At 41.0% G+C, this 16,716-nt stretch overlaps 1 protein-coding gene and 1 long non-coding RNA gene across 3 annotated transcripts in view; one reads left to right on the forward strand and one right to left on the reverse strand.

The window, feature by feature from the left end:
• TRPC7 (transient receptor potential cation channel subfamily C member 7) overlaps positions 1 to 13,498 on the forward strand; it is a 201,025-nt gene extending 187,527 nt beyond the window's left edge. The window contains exons 11-13 of one of the 2 annotated variants that reach the window (XM_077326756.1): positions 1,690 to 1,743; positions 5,241 to 5,316; positions 10,061 to 13,498. In XM_077326756.1, coding sequence (XP_077182871.1) covers positions 1,690 to 1,743; positions 5,241 to 5,316; positions 10,061 to 10,203 — 273 coding nt within the window. In that variant the 3' untranslated portion in view covers positions 10,204 to 13,498. The remainder of the gene's footprint in view (positions 1 to 1,689; positions 1,744 to 5,240; positions 5,317 to 10,060) is intronic. The other variant, XM_077326757.1, reaches the window with a different exon arrangement.
• The window catches only part of LOC143832402 (uncharacterized), an 82,943-nt gene that overhangs the window by 53,623 nt on the left and 12,604 nt on the right, over positions 1 to 16,716 (reverse strand). The gene's annotated exons all lie outside the window — the stretch shown is intronic.

Below are 16,716 nucleotides of genomic sequence, written 5' to 3' on the forward strand. Positions count from 1 at the left end.
CCCCAGAGCATCTGGCCACTATGATCCATGCAATGGTCACCTCCAAGCTATACTTCTGTAACTCACTCTATGTGAGTCTATCTTGTCTCAGACCCAGAAATTGTAACTGGTACAAAATGTGGATGCTAGGGTTCTCATAAGAACACCATGGAGAGCCCATATCCAACTGGTACTGAGGCAGCTGCATTGGTTGCCAGTTGAATTCTGGATCCATTTCAAGGTTATGGTTTTGACCATCCGCAGTCTGGGTCCAGCATATCTAAAGGACAGCTTGTCTGCCTAAGCCCCTTGGAGAACACTCCACTCTTCAAACACCAATAAGATGGTGATCTTGGGCCTGGGGGAAGTTCACTTGGCCTCAGTCAGAACCTTTCTGGTCCTTGCCCCCGCGTGGTGGAATTTATTTATTTATTTATTTGGATTTTTATACCACCTTTCCTGTAAGAAGGAGCTCTTCTGCCAGGTGTTTGGTTGAGGCCAGGAAAGTGATTTAGATCATCTTGGGCTCCTACTTGAAACCTCAAAAACAGAAACCTGAGTCTACATTCTAACTCTTTCTATTATCATCAATGTACATCTATCGGGTTGTAGATTATTGTGTTCAATTGCTGTTGATTAAGATTAATGTTATTTTGATTATTATTGTAAATGGTTTTAATTATTATTGTTATGGTTGATAGAGATATATTGTTTTATATGTAAAGTGTATTTTTAAAACTGTTGTAAGCCACCAAGGGCCAGCATTTTCTGGAAGTGGCAGGTTAAAAAACTGAAATATAAACAAATAACTAAGTAAAATTTCAATATAATTAAAGCAGAAGACAGTTAAAACAGTAAAATGACACTCCAAAGAAATAAAAGCCCAACAGTAACAAGCAAGCAGTAAAATAATAAATGTAGCACCATGAAAAAGACCAATACCAATAAAATATTCAAACCAGTGCCAAAGAAGGTGAATTAACAAGTCAAAGGAACATGCATGGGGAAATCTGACAAAGACACTCAATAAAATCACAGTAAATAAAAATGATCCCTCCCTAAAGAAAACAAAATCTGGGATGCATTGTGAGAGCAGGTCACAGAAATCCTTGTTCCCATTGAAATGTCTAGCTGGATCCAAACCCAGAGAGACTGCACCAATCAAAGTTGGCTAAAGGCACTATATGCCTTAAATGAGACGAGGAACTACAGCTGTACATCCAAACTGAATAGCTTCCATAGACAGCAAAAGAGTCTTCTTCTGGGGGGAAATCATCTCTTCCAAGAACAGTTTGGTCAGTCCCTGACTTGCTGTATCTCTAACCAGTTCAGACTTAGTTGGATTGTGTTTCACTTTATTAAGCACCTATTAATAATTGTATTAAGCACTTATTAATTTAATAATACATACAAGTATAAACTTAACATCTGTAGTTTCTGTTTTTATTTTTGCTTAGAGACACAAAATTAAGATTCAGAAGACAATTTTTGAAAAAGTAATCCATCACTGATTATTACAATTTTGGTGGCAAATGGTATATTAGAGTATGGTGGTCAATAAGGAGATGGTGGCATTTTTGCAGCTTTTGTTATTTCCCTCCTGCCCTTTCCTTTTTTTAAAAGTGTCTCTTTTTATAAACTATTTCTTTTGAGATTCAGTTATTTCCCCACTTCCCCCCAAAAAACATTCCTCAATTTATGTTTTTTCAGGTGGCAACACTACTTCCCAATGGATTCTACCACCATGGTCATCTCCAGCATATAGTATGTGCATTGTACCTCATGTATTCTCCTGGAAGTAACCCTGCTTCTCTTCTCTTCACTTTGCAAATATGCCATTAATCTCTGCATGTGTAATATATCCATGTCTAGCTCTTTTAACTAGCTCCAGCCACTTGTCTACACTTTACATAGTTTGTTTCTCTGAACTAATTGTCCAGTATTTGTTTTTCTGTAAAGAAGAATGCATGTTAAAAATGCCACATCCTATGCAACTTGAGCATAAGCTCTACTGTAGACAGTGGGGCTTATTTCAAAGCAAATATGCATGTGGTTGGGCTGCATAGCTAGTAGTTGTAGGAGAGTAGGATCCCTGTTGCAGCCAACAATCATGAACCCAGAATTATTGTTTCCTTTCCTTTCCTACAAACTAATCCTTAGGTTTGTAGGAAAGATTTTTGCTTCTGGGATAAAAATTGAACTTTTGGAGAATGGCCCGCTGTCTCAGTGGAAGAAATGTAAAGATGGGCCTATTTGTTCCACTGAAATCAATGTAACTTAAAAGTATTTCACTCAGGCTGGATCAAGCACCGATTTTCTTTGTTTAATCTTCAGAGAAAAGTCTTATATCTGTGGCTCCAAAATAGTGTCTGTGGCCTGAGGAAATCACCTGAGATTTCTGGCCACCCACTCCATCCAACAGATAAGTGCATTTTGCACCTTCAAAGGGGATTGCTGCAGGCAGAAAAAAAATAATTTATTTAAGTTGTGTATACCCCAGCTTTTCTTTAAAATTATCTATGTCAATTTAGGTTAATTTGTTTATAAAACATCATAATACAGCAAAGCAATAAAAACTAAACCAGCAGTAAAATTAATCTAAATAGCCAAAGAATCACCAAGTTAAATTATAAACTCTCAGATGACTATGATGGACTTTGCTATGAGCAACTGCAGCAAATAATCTTGAGATGGGAGAGAACCCCATTATGGAATACCTCTACAAGAAAGATAACTGTCTATCTAACCTCTGACAAGAGGGTGATACAGAGTAGGGTTGAAGCAGATTAATTGCTAAGAAAGTTCATATGATAATAAACACTTCTTACAATACTTCAGCCCATAGAACTAAGAGCCCTTGAAAGGAGCAGTCCTGATTCAGATGCAGATTATGTGTTTTACATTCAGATGGATCCGGGTTCTACCTTTGACATTTTCAATGAAAGAATCTCAAATAGTAGTTTTGTGAAAGGTTTCTCTGACCGTTTCCACACTGGAAACTTCACTGCCTCGGCTCCCATGCGGGAGCACAATTCCGGGTCAGACGAGGTGCACCAAGCCAAATGCTCCCCCTTCAAACTCCAGCCTGCAGCCTGGTGCAGAGCCTCCAGTGTGGAAATGGTCTCTGCCTGATATCCTGGAGAATTGCTGCCAATTAAGAAAATACTGTGCTAAAAGGAGCAGTGGTCTATTGGTATAAAACACTTCCATAAGTTTGGCTTCTTTCAAGATTGATAAATATGTTCCCACTGGCTCCCCTGGGTTAGTAGTCTGGCTACTGTACTTCAGACCAGCAGAAGTTTTTCAAAGGTCAGCCACATGGAAAGTACATTTCAGCAACCAAGTCTGCATACAACCCAAAGCAGTGGCAAGATAATTTCTATAAAAGTAAAATAGTTAAACTATTCAGTGCCTGGAGGTGAGATCTATGCTCAGAGTTTCCTACTTGTGAGGGCTTTCTCTTACATTTGAGAGGAAGTACAGAATTGTATGTGTCATAAGAGGTAACTTATTTATTACAGGTAAAAGGAATGAAATAGGAAAGACGGGTAAAGTAACAAAAAATCCCATTGCACCCTCCTCCATAGAAAACTGAACAATTCTAGGGTTTCTTGTCAAGTGTGAACAGTGGAAACACAACAAACAATGTTTGAAATTAGATTTTGAGTATAACTCAACGGTCCACTTTTGATTTTAATGTGAGAGCATTAGGGCAAATAGTTTGGATCTAATGTGTTAATTAAATACAAAGACATAATATGGAAGATGATATTTCCATGTAACAATGAATCATACATTAATTGATCCATATTATTTACTACGATAGATAGATAGATAGATAGATAGATAGGTAGGTAGGTAGGTAGGTAGGTAGGTAGGTAGGTAGGTAGGTAGGTAGGTAGGTAGGTAGGTAGGTAGGTAGATAGATAGATAGATAGATAGATAGATAGATAGATAGATAGATAGATAGATAGATAGATAGATTTATTTGTATATAGCCATAGGCCTTTACAAAATATAAAATACAAATTTACAAACAGTAAAATACAATAAAAGGAACTGTATAAAATATAAAATTTAAGACCAAGGAACTGAAACAGCAACTTTAATTAATTAATATATTAATAGTTTTATTATTCATTTATATAGAAGTTTTGGTAATATGCACATTTATTTCAAGATGATTTGGTGTGACATATTCCTTTAAAACTGAGTCAGCTTTGGTAGTGTTACTGATCATTAGCTCTGATAAAGCCTGGAAAATGTTAAAGATTCCAAGTTCAGTTTAATTTGGAATTGTTTTCTCTATAATCTTTTCTTAAAGATAACTTTCTGTACTGTTGTAATTTCAATATCACATTACAATATCACATATAGTCAGTTTGGGTTATTTTGTTTTTATATTGTCTTGTCAAAGTGGAAAAGCACATTTAAAAATGAAAAAAATATTTAAGATTAAATAAATCTCTACTAGCTTATTTAAAACCATTGTTGCTGTTGGGTATTTGCACAATTTGATGTTCCTTCCTGTTTTCTATTTAGTGACCATGAATTTCCTGAGTTTCATCATAAAGTCTTTAGGCAAAATCCAGCAATTAATCAGTAGAAGGTGCTGTTGGTCATAGACCTCCCCCTCTCTTGTCTCTCCATTTCCAATTTCCAGCCCTGAGAAATTTGATTTTCATTTTCAGGACCATGTGCAGTAATAGCTACACAGGTGGCTAGTCTGCAGTAAGGAGAGAAAAGGCAAAATCTTCTTTTCTGCTTCTTCCATCAGTGGATGTCTGGAGCAGTTGTCACTACCACCACAGATGCTATTCCACCACTCTTAGTAATGTATAAATCTTTACATACTTGGGTAGGACAGCTAGCATATATACCCCCAGATTGAATTAATATTATTCGTGGTGCACACAGCCACAGAAACACCCCAGATCATGTGTCCAAAAAATATAGACATTGCTGTAAACAACATGGGAATGACCAAAGACCAAGTGGCAGCTGTTCCAGATAAAGTACAAAAAGAACCCTAGTAGCATAGTGACAACGGTCTTTTAACATATTATAATCTCATATCTCAAAAATATACAGTTGACTAGTTTAAAGGCTCAGAGGTCATTATGGGCCATTTTGTGTGCTTAAGTTCATCTATGTAATCGGTGGCCTAAAGCATGAACAACTGCTTTAGATTGTGATCCAAAAATTAACTAGACATGGTCAGACAACATCATTCCATTTAACCATTTTAATTGAATTTTCAGAAAATAATGAAGAGACTTATTAAACGATATGTTCTGAAGGCCCAGGTGGATCGAGAGAATGATGAAGTTAATGAAGGCAAGTTCTTTTAAATTTAATGGTACTATATCCTGGGTGAAGTTAAAGTCATAGCATTTTATTAACAGAGCTTATGACAATTCAGTTGTCAATCAAATAGATGAGGTGAAGGAAAGTTTTTTTAAAATCATAGCTCACCAAGTACAGCTCACCAAGGAAAAAGGGGGATGATCAAAAGGTTAGCCTCAGGAATTCTCTGAGTCTGTCCTGCATATAGCATCCCTTCCATGGTTTTCTTTCTTTTTTTTGGTGGGGGGGAAGCTTATTGGAAGCTTCAGAGAATGTGTTGCCTAATCAGACCAGCTATTCACACTGTTTTGCAAGAGCACAATGGTACAGAACTCTAGTAAGTGAAAACAATCACTAAGAAATATCCAAATGAACCAAAGCAGAAACCATGTCAATGTGATTCACAGGATTGTCTGTTTCTCAGAGCTCAGCAGTGTAGCAGTCTAGGAAAGCCAATCTGCCAATTATCATATGTTAGATGAAGTAAGCACTGTTTGACTAGGTTAAAGGCTCTGAGCTCATTATGGGCCATTTTGTTTGCATAAGTTCATCTATGTAATCAGTGGCCTAAAGCATGAACAACTGGAGTTTGGAGCATGAACAAATGGAGTTTGAAGCAGCCTTTGAGGGCAGTGTAGACATTCCGAATAATATTTAAATGAGAAGAAATTTTACAGAGAAACAAAAGAGGACATTCCTTACCACTTTGTTTTTTTAATATATGGATGGGATGGATAGATGGACAGGCAGATGGATGGGATGGATAGATGATAAATGGATAATAGCTCTATTGCCTCCTGTCTGAGCAATATGATTAATAATAGTTGGAAAGGACGCTGCATGCAGAAATGCAGCAAGCGCTAGTGAGAGACAGGTGGGGGGTGGCAGACCTGGGGAGACATGCCTACCTTATCCTGGCTGGGCAAAAGGATCCTATGCATGGGTCCCTCCCCTAGGGAAAGTCACAGCAGAGCAGAAGGCGGGCTCCTACAAGGATGCCGCTCTCACGCAACTCCAACTGGATGCCTCGAGCGAGCGAGCTCTGCGGCCCACCCAAGAGGCTGTGCTGGCATGCAGGGGTATCACTGCATGGAGATGGCTGTCAGTGGCGAGGAAGCCTGGGGACTCTGCTGATGTCCAAAGGCATGCATTTTCTTAGCCGTCCCCTCTTCCTTGGGCAAGTCCTCAAAGAACGAGTGACCAAGGAAGCGTGAGGTGACATTTCTCCACCCTCCCTCCTAACAGGCAGGGGTCTGGCGCTGCCCATCCCTTCCCCTCCCAACCACTGCCCAAGAGGCCAGCCCACCCCTATTCCTCCTCCTCCTCATCCTGCTACGGCTGTGGGTCGGTGTGTGGCTGGCTCAGCAGAACCAGAGGGCTGCCCCAGGGAAAGGTTTCCTTATCCTCCTGCTGGAAGCGGCGGATGCCTCCAGTGCTCGCTTCACATGCCTGCCTGCCAGAGAAGGGAAGAAGGCGGGAGGTGGCAGCAGCTGTAGCCTTGCTCCCTACTGGAGGAGGCACGCTGCAGAGGCCAAGTCGGTCTGCACTGGGGAGGAGCAGTAAGTGCCGCAACAAGTCCATGGCGGCAGCCCTGGCCACGGAGTGTTAACACCCTACTGCCTGGTTGGTCCCCTGCATGGAGCCACCAGGTGACGCGGCCAGTGCCGCTGTTTCCTGGCCAGAAGCAAGCAGCAGTTTAATGCTAAACTCTTCTCGCTTTGCTGTCAGGGCAGCGGGCAAGCTGAGTCCAAGATGGGGACAGAAACAGCCCGAGCTGTAGGGGGGGAGTGAAGTGGCAGAGCTCATCAAGATGTCGCAGCTGCCAGTGGAGGCGCTTGCGGCCGGCACCAGGTCATTCTGGCACCACTTGCCTCTGGCAGCATTCTGTAGGCCGACTCAGTCTCACTGTTGCTGGCACCACCACCCTCGCCACCACCTCCAGCTCCTTCTTGCCACGGGTGGCAGCTGCAGTGAGAGCTGGGCACGTGCTCTGGGCTGGTCCCTTCTCACATTAGCCACCACCACCATCTCTTCCTTGCTGCAGCCGGCAACTCCTGCATGGCCAGCCCAATCTGGGTATGGCCATCTTTGCTGATTTGAGCTCGGACACCCAGACACACTCCCCCCCCTGGGCAGTTTCACAAAGATATGTAGGAAAAATAAATTGATGGATGGATAGGGATATCAATAAGGAGGCTGACAGCAGTTATCACAAATTTTCAAAAAATTAGCACAAAATAAGTTGTGTAAACTTACTTCCTGTCAATTTTTATCAAGGACAATTCAAGCCCAATAACAGAGGTTACAACTATAACCCATTTCCTATACTTTTACTATATTGTCATTGTGAAATGCTTCTCCCATTTTAAATAAATCCTCCCCCTAATAAAACCCAGGTTTGGGGACTTACAAGTCACTGCTTAAAACCAGAGGTGATTGTGGGGATGTGTCTCACCAATAGAAAAAAAGGCAGTTTGAGGGATCTGCCTGGCAACCAGTGACCAATCTATACTGCCTTTTTCATGTTGGTTGGAAAACCCACCTGACAAGAGAGGGCCATGCAACTGTACCACTCTCCTCGATTGACCTACCTCTGCAGGGCTGCATGCAAAAGGCAGCATCCCAGACTCCAAGGCCAGCTGCATGACCCAGTTGCCCACTGGAGCCATGGCCTCTGCCTGAAAGAGGGCAGCTTTGTAGCCTGGTTGCCCCTTCAGATGTGGCTGCCACCTGAAACAGGCCAACCTTGTTACCCAGCTGTCTCCTGCAGCCATGCCCGCCATATGAAACAGGCTGGCTTTGTGGCAGGGCCACTCTCTGGAGCCACTGCCACTGTTTGGTGTAGTGGGTAGGAGCATGGACTTCTAATCTGGTGAGCCAGGTTTGATTCCTGGCTCCCTCACATGCAGCCAGCTGGGTGACCCTGGGCTCGCCACAGCACTGATAAAGCTGTTCGGACTGCACAATAATATCAAAGCTGTTTTAGCCCCACCTCCCTCACAGGGTGTCTGTTGCATATAAAAACCAACTCTTCTTCTCAAGGAGGATGTCTGCAGCACCATCCCTGGAGGGCCAAGAACAGCCCTTCCAGGGACAGGCCACAGGTAGCTAGAATGATTTCAGGTATCACCCTGACTGCCATGCTGCCATCTCTTTTTGGGAGACCATGGAGGAGCCCAGCTGCCACCTGGATCTGCTGCTGCTGTGTTGCTCCAGGGCCTACCAGCAGTTCTTTACAAGTAGATTGTGGCTGAGGCCCCCAGAGCACCCACTGAGGGGTGGTTTCAGTGGCAGATTGGTAGCAATAACCCAGCAGCCATTTTCTCCAGGGGAAGTCACTAAAAATTCTATATCCAAAGTATCATTTTCTAAGTTTCTCTGTGCAATAAAAATGAACCTGTGCATGCAGATTAAAACACTCTGTAATTATGTCAGTATTTTATTGATAGTATTTCTGTCACAATTAGTTTCTTACTGAAGTCACCATTCAATAAAAAAATATTCACCAATAATTCCTGTTGGAACCATTGAACAGGGCCTTACTAGCTCATAACTAGCTTTTGTTGGATTGTGCCTTTTATCTTAGTTCTGTTTGAGGTCATAATAAATAGATGTCCTGTTTTTCTGCAGGTTTGTTTCATATTCCAAAATTAATGAGTCTTTAAGGTCTTGAGCAGCCATGCTATGCGAAGTCTATGCAAGATCTATGCAGACCCTTCTAAACCTATTGATTTCAATGGATTTAGAAAGCTGGAAATCTGCTTAGGATGGAAGGCAGTACTAGTCCCTCAAGCAAGCCATAAGATAATTGCACCTCTTCTGCAAAGTACATTGCTCAAAGTTCTTTGTTCATTGGATAGCTGATCATGAGGCAATGTAGATAAGACTGGGAACTGTGGGACCACTTGTCTGCCTATGCCCCCTGCAGGGCACTCTGCTCTGCAGGTATGAATCTGCTGGTGGTCCTGGGCCCCAGGGACATTCGCCTAGCCTCGACTTGAATGAGCTCCCTGAAGAGCTAAGGGCCCTGCCGGAGTTATTAGCTTTCCATAGGGCCTGTAAGACAGAGATCTTCCGCCAGGCATATGGTTGAGACCAGGTTGAGGTCCTGGAACTATCGTCAGGGGATCCCCTAGAGCCAGATCAGGACCCTCGCTCCTAAAGAAAGAGCTCTGGACTAGGCTTGTGCGATTTGGCCGCTTCAGCAGCCGTTCCCTCCAGGCGCAGCCAGCACCACGCCACGGGGGGGGGGGGAGGGCGGTGCTGGCAGCGGCGTGACAGTGGGCGCAACCACACAGGTGCAGAATTACACGCCTGCGTGGTTGAGCCCACTGTCACGCCGCTGCCAGCACCGCCCTCCCCCCCCTCCGCAGCGCGGCACTGGCTGCGCCCGGAGGGAACAGCCGCCGAAGCGGCCGAATCGCACAAGCCTACTCTAGACTGTTAGCTGGATGGGCAGTGGGTGGGGGATGGGGAGTTAACTCCAACAAATAGCCATCTTCTAATGTGTTGGGGATTTTAAGGGTTGTGTGTTTTTATTATTTAATTGTAAACCACCATGAGTCTTTGAGAGTGGTGGTATATAAATTAAAGAATAAATAAATAAACAAACAAACTCCCACATGTGGAAGAATGCACACAGGAGCTGGCAGAAAAGATACAAGGGATAACTTCATCATGCTGTTGTTTGTTATGTATTCCATCGTATTAACAAGAGTGTTTCTTTTAATTGTAGGAGAACTTAAGGAGATTAAGCAAGATATTTCAAGTCTGCGCTATGAGCTTCTAGAAGAAAAGTCACAAGCAACTGGAGAGTTGGCAAAACTTATACAACAACTCAGTGACAAGTTTGGGAAGAACTTAAATAAGGACATTTGATGGGGGTCTAATAAGAAACACTTTATTATTTCAACCAGCATTCTAACGAAGCAAAAGCTGTGCAAGACAAGTGCATTGAAAGCTCTGTTTTTGCTGAGTAACAGTTGTTTTAGAAGCACTGTGCATTAGCTTGGTTTATTGGGTGAAGCCAATGATCAATTATTTCCTTTATGATATAAAGGTGACCTTTTTTGTATCAAAGCAGGCCTTTTTGACAGAAGAAAACTTTGGTTGTTCTTGATACCCAAAGCAACTTTTGAAAATCGGGAAAAAAGCCAGATCTTCATAGCGATAAAGCAACAAACACTAACCAAGGATCACAAAGCATAAAGGGTAACAGAATGATGCTAAAATGTGTGGAAAGAAGAAGAGGCACAGAAATATGTTCCAGAATCATTCATTCAAAACTTGCAATCCACAAATGTTCATTTGTGCAGCCACTATGAATCCTAAAATAAATAACGAGCCAACCTGATTTGGATCTTGGAGCTGGAGCTGGGAAGTGACCTGGTTTGGATCTTGTCATAAATTAGAGCTACATGTTATCTTTGGAAACACATGTTCCCAAGCTTGTGATTGCTAACACAAATTGAAAGCAAGGGAAATTTGCAGGGGAGGACAAGTGCCCAAGGTGGTGGTAGGGTACTATCTACTGTGCCCACTAGTTGCTCTTGGCAAATGCCCATCTTCCAGCCATTATCATCCAGCTGGACTTATGTACAGTTTCAGAGCCTACTTATGGAAAGAACAATTAAAAATAAAGGGAGATGCCCAGGACAGAAGTATCAAACACCCTCTTCCAATTGTCCTTTCAAATGTTCCCCTGTCCTTATATTTGACTTAAGAGAGAAAAGACAGGGTTGGGAGAAATGCATGTTTTGATGTTAGTTCCTCATACTGTCCTGCTTTCCATCACCAGTTCATTAGGCAGGTGATGGGTCAGCCAATATTTCTCAGACTTACAGTGCAACACTAAACAAAGTTATACCCTCTAACCCATTGAACTCAGTGGAACTGGATGTAACTCTATTCAACATGGTACAGTCCCCGCAACTCTATTTGCAATATGGAAGTATAACACTATCACAAGTGGCAGGGTTGTTGTAAGGATTACAGAGACAATTTGCATGACTGTGTGCTTTGAACACTGCAAAATGCAAATAATCTATTATCCTCTTGTTTACAAGAAGATTAGAAAATTCCAAGCAATTTTAGCTGGTCTAAATATCAAAACATTCTATATCCACAGGGATGTTTCCTGTATTAAATGAGTAGATGAACATGACAGAATTTTACTGAAATGAACCAGCACTACTGGTTTGCAGATAATTAACCCCTTTGGCCTGAAATTAGTGTATAGAATCATTCATGTGCAAAATGTCTGAATGACTCATTCAGAAAAAAAAAAAACAAGTGGTCCATTAGGGAAGAACATCCACTCGATAGTAAGCATTACACTTGGAATTTGTGTCTTAGGAAGATTATAGTGGAATTCCATATCTGTGATGCAGAATAATGAAATATCCTGTACAGATATTGGAGGAGAGCATTAGAAATGAAAAATTTCTATTGATCTAGCCTAAATTAATAGATTTTGCAGAGATTAGATGATAGAATATCAAGAAGAGGAGGGGGGGCTTTCCGCCACATTGATCATCTGACAACATTGTTAATCTAGAGAAGGAATTGAAAGACTTCCTTCCACTCAGTCAGGAACATCATGTTGTGGTGGTGCTGAACAAATGAACCTAGAGCAGGTGTAGCCTGGATCTAGCAGAATTTCATGACCATGCTATGAATGTTGGATTGAGAAGAATAACATTCATACCAGTAAATTCAGAGATCATTTGGAAACTTGATCATTTCATAGCATCCTTAGTGCATGTCACTTGACCTGGCTTTCAGTAGTCATAATGAAATTTAGTCCAAGGACCACACCCCAACATAGTTTAAGGTCAGGTTCCCTGATACTGCCATATATATTCCAAAGCAAGTACAGATGGAGAAACATCTCATGTATATACACTGGTATTCCTGTGGTCAGTTTTAGAATCAAGGCTATGGGAATATGGCAAAATATGTCACATTGGAATGATTAGTACATTCCATTGTTTAGAGAAACTGTGATCTGTAAAATACTGAGGCTGTATTTCAGCAGCTGGATTCTGTCAGAGCAGCCATATTTGCCCATGGCTATAGAATTTGTACTGAGGAATTGTATAGTAAGCATTCCAACACACTTTTGAGACACTAAAATTTCAGGAATTTTTATGTATTTTAAAATTATAACACTTCCCTGATAGTAATCCAAATATGTTCCTATGAACTTTGTTCATACTGAAATTAAATTTTGTTTCCCTCAGGAATGTGGGTGCTTTAGAAAATACATTTTAGGAGTTTTAAATTATCCACAGTCAATGCCTCAGACGTCACCTGAATTTACACTCAAGTCAATACATATTGAACTGTGGTCTCTATCAGTGTAGGAAACCAGACGTAATCTGGAGGATTTGTGACCAACTGCAAAAAGCCCACTCAGCCAGAATTGAATAGAAAGCCATAGAGTAAATGTGAGTATATAAAACATGTTGTCAAAGAATCTTGAATCATCAACACCATTTAACAGCATTCAAACAACATGTGAAACTTCTTAGAAAGCCTGTTTTCTGCTATTTGTTTTGCTGGGGGAACTTCTCCCCCCCCAAAAAAAAATTAAGCACTTACAGGCTACAGTATTGGTGTCTTCACACTGCACTCTCACAAATGGAACCAAGTCTTAATAAAGCAATCCCATACAAAATTATTCTACTCTAAGTTTATGGATTTCAGTTGACTTAGATGTGAGTAATTCTGTATAGGATTGCATTGTTAACCTGCGTTACTACATCTGAAAGCTCAGTTTCATATTCATTTAATGGCAGAAATAGGATTTCCAGCTGTTCAAAGCACACTTTGCTACTACAGACCCATACAAATGTACTGTTTGTTTACAAGATCACCTATACAATGACATTAGATATCAACTATTAATAAGATTCATAATAAACAAAACCAGAGGGTGAGCTGTGACCTGTTCTTAAGTGCCAGATGAGAACACAAATAGCCTAATAGATTATTAATAGTTATATTTGTTTAAAAAAACTGAAACGAAAAAACAAAAAAATGTGTTCTGTAGGTATAATTGTTCACAGAGAAAAAATAAAATGATGTATTTTTACCTTTAATAATTTTATCTTGTATACTGTAATATTTTTATCTAAAACAATGACAACAAAAATAAAATTACCTCAGAATATTTTGTTGCACTGTGAACATTTACCTTGTCTTTTAAAAGATGACTATTACCTTAGCTACTAAAAATCTAGCATGCTGTAAAATACATATGCAGAAGTTATATAATTGATGGTTATGGAAGGGGATGGATTCAGAATTGAGGGATTTGAAAAGTCTTTTATCTTTACAGTCCACTAGAAACTCCTAAATTCGGTCTTGGCTTGTATTCCCTCTCTTGGTTTGCCCTGTTTCCACTGTTAGCCAGTGTTTTATATCCAAGGCAAAAATGATACAACTCCTTCCCTTGAGAGGTACTGGTAACTGGCAGTGGTTATGGTTCACTAGAGAGACAGAAGAGTCAATTTTCAGGCTTTGTGCTTAACTTGAAATCATCATTTGAAAGCATCATGTCACCTTTCTGCCACTTTCTAGCTTTTCGACTCATTTTCCCTTTTCTAGTTTCTTAAAGAATTAAATATGAGTGTCTGATCTTCATTTGCCAAGAATAATGCCATCTAGAACATATGCATATGAGTCTGATGCAGCTTAACACATTCCTTTCTCTCTCACAGAGACATTTCCCACACGTTTGAATTTGGCCCGACCCCATGCTTGTCTGGTCATGGTGGTAATTCCTGCTTCTGGATGATGTTGGTGTCAGCCTGGGGTGATTCCAGGTTTGGTGTGACACAGGCTCTCAGTCAACCTGCAGCAAAGGAATGCAGATAATTCCAATGTCGAAAGTGGGAATTAGCCCTGCAACTGGACAAGCACTGGGCCAGGCTGAATTCCACGTGCAGAAAAGGTCAGAGCGAATCAGAGAGAGAACTAACCAAACTTATATTGTGGTTCCAAGCAACAGACTTAAAAGGCTGTAACTCTGTGGGGGGGCCATACTGTGTTAATAATTATTTAGTATTTCGATATTTGGCACTGTTCCTAATTTTGTTTAGGTAACCCTTCTCCACATACACACCAGTCTTACCTTTCACATAAAGACATGACTCCTGAAATCTCAGACCACATGGCTTAACAGTGTGATCCAAAATAGTGTTTCAGCCTTTCAAGTCCATTGAAGGTAATATTTAGGATTGCACTATTAGCCACAATGAAAACCTTCTGGCTGAATTATCAAATGAAAGAATATTCATTGACCAGCATGGCATGCTGAAACCAAAAGAAAAAGAAATCTCTAATAATGCTGTTCAGGGCCATTATTTTGTAATTCTTCCATTGAGGAAAACAGTGGAACAGAATCAAAATTCATTTTGTAGTCACGGCGCATCAGCTGCCTAGACCTCCTGGTAGATTTTGATATGCACAAAACACATTTTAGAATCTGCTGGAAACCCATTGTGGCTACTTCCCACTTCTTATTTTTCCAGTGGTGAGAGAATTGCACCATAAAGTCTGCCCTCTTCTGAACCGGAACTCTCGTTGTACCACTAGCAAAGCCAAGGATGATTTTAAAAACCCAACACTCTGGTTTTACATTGATTCTAAATTTGTTCTTTTTGAGCACATGAACTGGAACACATAACTTTTAATTATGCCCTTTCTTCTGAAAGGCTTGACTGATACGCTTGGCGAAAAGCCATCCATCTGAAGGGAGCTTTTGATGATCACATTAGAAATGAAAACAACAGTCAATGAACCTTTGTTCAGGGCACTGCAAAGACAATGCAACAACCAAGGTGGTTCTCAGAAATCAAAATATAGCATGGGTACATTTGGGCAACTTGAGTACAAAGATTAGTACCTGTGTACCCTATAATATTACATCAAGAATGGTATAACAATGAAAGGCTTGACTGAAAAGCCAGCCTTTTGAATGGAAGCTTCTGATAGTTACATTAGAAATGGAAATAACAGTCAATGAAAGTCTTTACAATCTCCTTGTAATCATGACTGAATGGTACTTATGGTTAGATATAGCTAGAGCACTTTCTGTCATTCAAATACAGAAAGTTTCATTCTACTTCTATGTTTTTATTTGCAGACATAATCCTATAATATTATTTCAGCACCAGTTACTTCTTATCCTTTCGCCTGAAAGCGGCCATTCCTGTGATCCTGTTTACTAGTTCCAAGGTGACCCAAGAGGGAGGCACAGGTTTTCTAAAATGTTCAGCTCACATGCACATCATCTAATTCACATTTTGTCTCATGAAATGGCCAGGAGACGCATTTGCATATAGCCCTAGACTCCAAAAAGATCACATCACACGTGAATTCTGGTTTAACATCACCACAACTGTATTGAAAGTACAGCAATAGAGAGGGTTGCCACTTGGCAACCACTGGGAGGGCTGGAGTTGAGAACATGTGACATCACTGACACTGCTTACATCACATGCCCCCCACCTTTTCACCTCTAACTCTCCTGTTGGTTGCCCCTATTCCATCCTTTTAAAGTTAATTCTTGCCAGTCCTGCTCCTGCCTCAGGCAAGCCACTGTAACTACATGGGAGGCTGATGATGACTCCAATTTTTTGGGCAACTGTGCAATTGAAATCTTTCCCATTCTTCTCAGAGACAGAATCATAGACGGAAGGAGCCATACTGGTCATCTAGTCTTCTGCACAATGCAGGATCAGCCTAAGCCACTGCTTAAGACTACCAGTGAGGGGGAGCTCATCACCTCCTTAGGCAGCCTATTTTCTAACAGTAAAGTCAGCTTATCTTTGGATACTTAAATCTGGTGGCTGAAGTTGTGAATAGACAACACATATTTCTACAAACCTTAAATTGAATCCAAGTTTACAGAAAAATGTGAAATCTTAAAAAGAGAGATAGAGAATGAGATTGTAAGCCTTAAAAGATCCAAAAATGATAAAAGGGGCACCTGAAGCTTTAAGCAACAAATTCTCTCAGTGGCTATTGCTTGGCAGTCACAATATTTCAGGCTGGATTGTGTCAGAAAAAGACAAGGCCTATTTTGGCCTATGGAGGACTCATTAGGGTCAACCCTGATTAGGGTTGCCATCTCCAGATTCAGGAGTTCCTGAAAATGTTGTGGTGGAGTCTTAGGAGGACAGGGTGTGGGGAGGGAAGAGAAGAGAACTCAGCTGGATATAATACAATAGATTCCACTTTCTATACCACCCATTTTATCCAGGGAGACATATTTCTGTCATCTGGAATTCAGTTGATTGGAGATCTCTAGGTTCTACCTCGAGGTTGGCAAGCCAGGTCTAAACGCAACCTGTTGTGTGTGTAAAACAATAAAATCCAGAGACC

Source organism: Paroedura picta, chromosome 3, assembly GCF_049243985.1.
Source record: "Paroedura picta isolate Pp20150507F chromosome 3, Ppicta_v3.0, whole genome shotgun sequence".
Taxonomy (NCBI): domain Eukaryota; kingdom Metazoa; phylum Chordata; class Lepidosauria; order Squamata; family Gekkonidae; genus Paroedura; species Paroedura picta.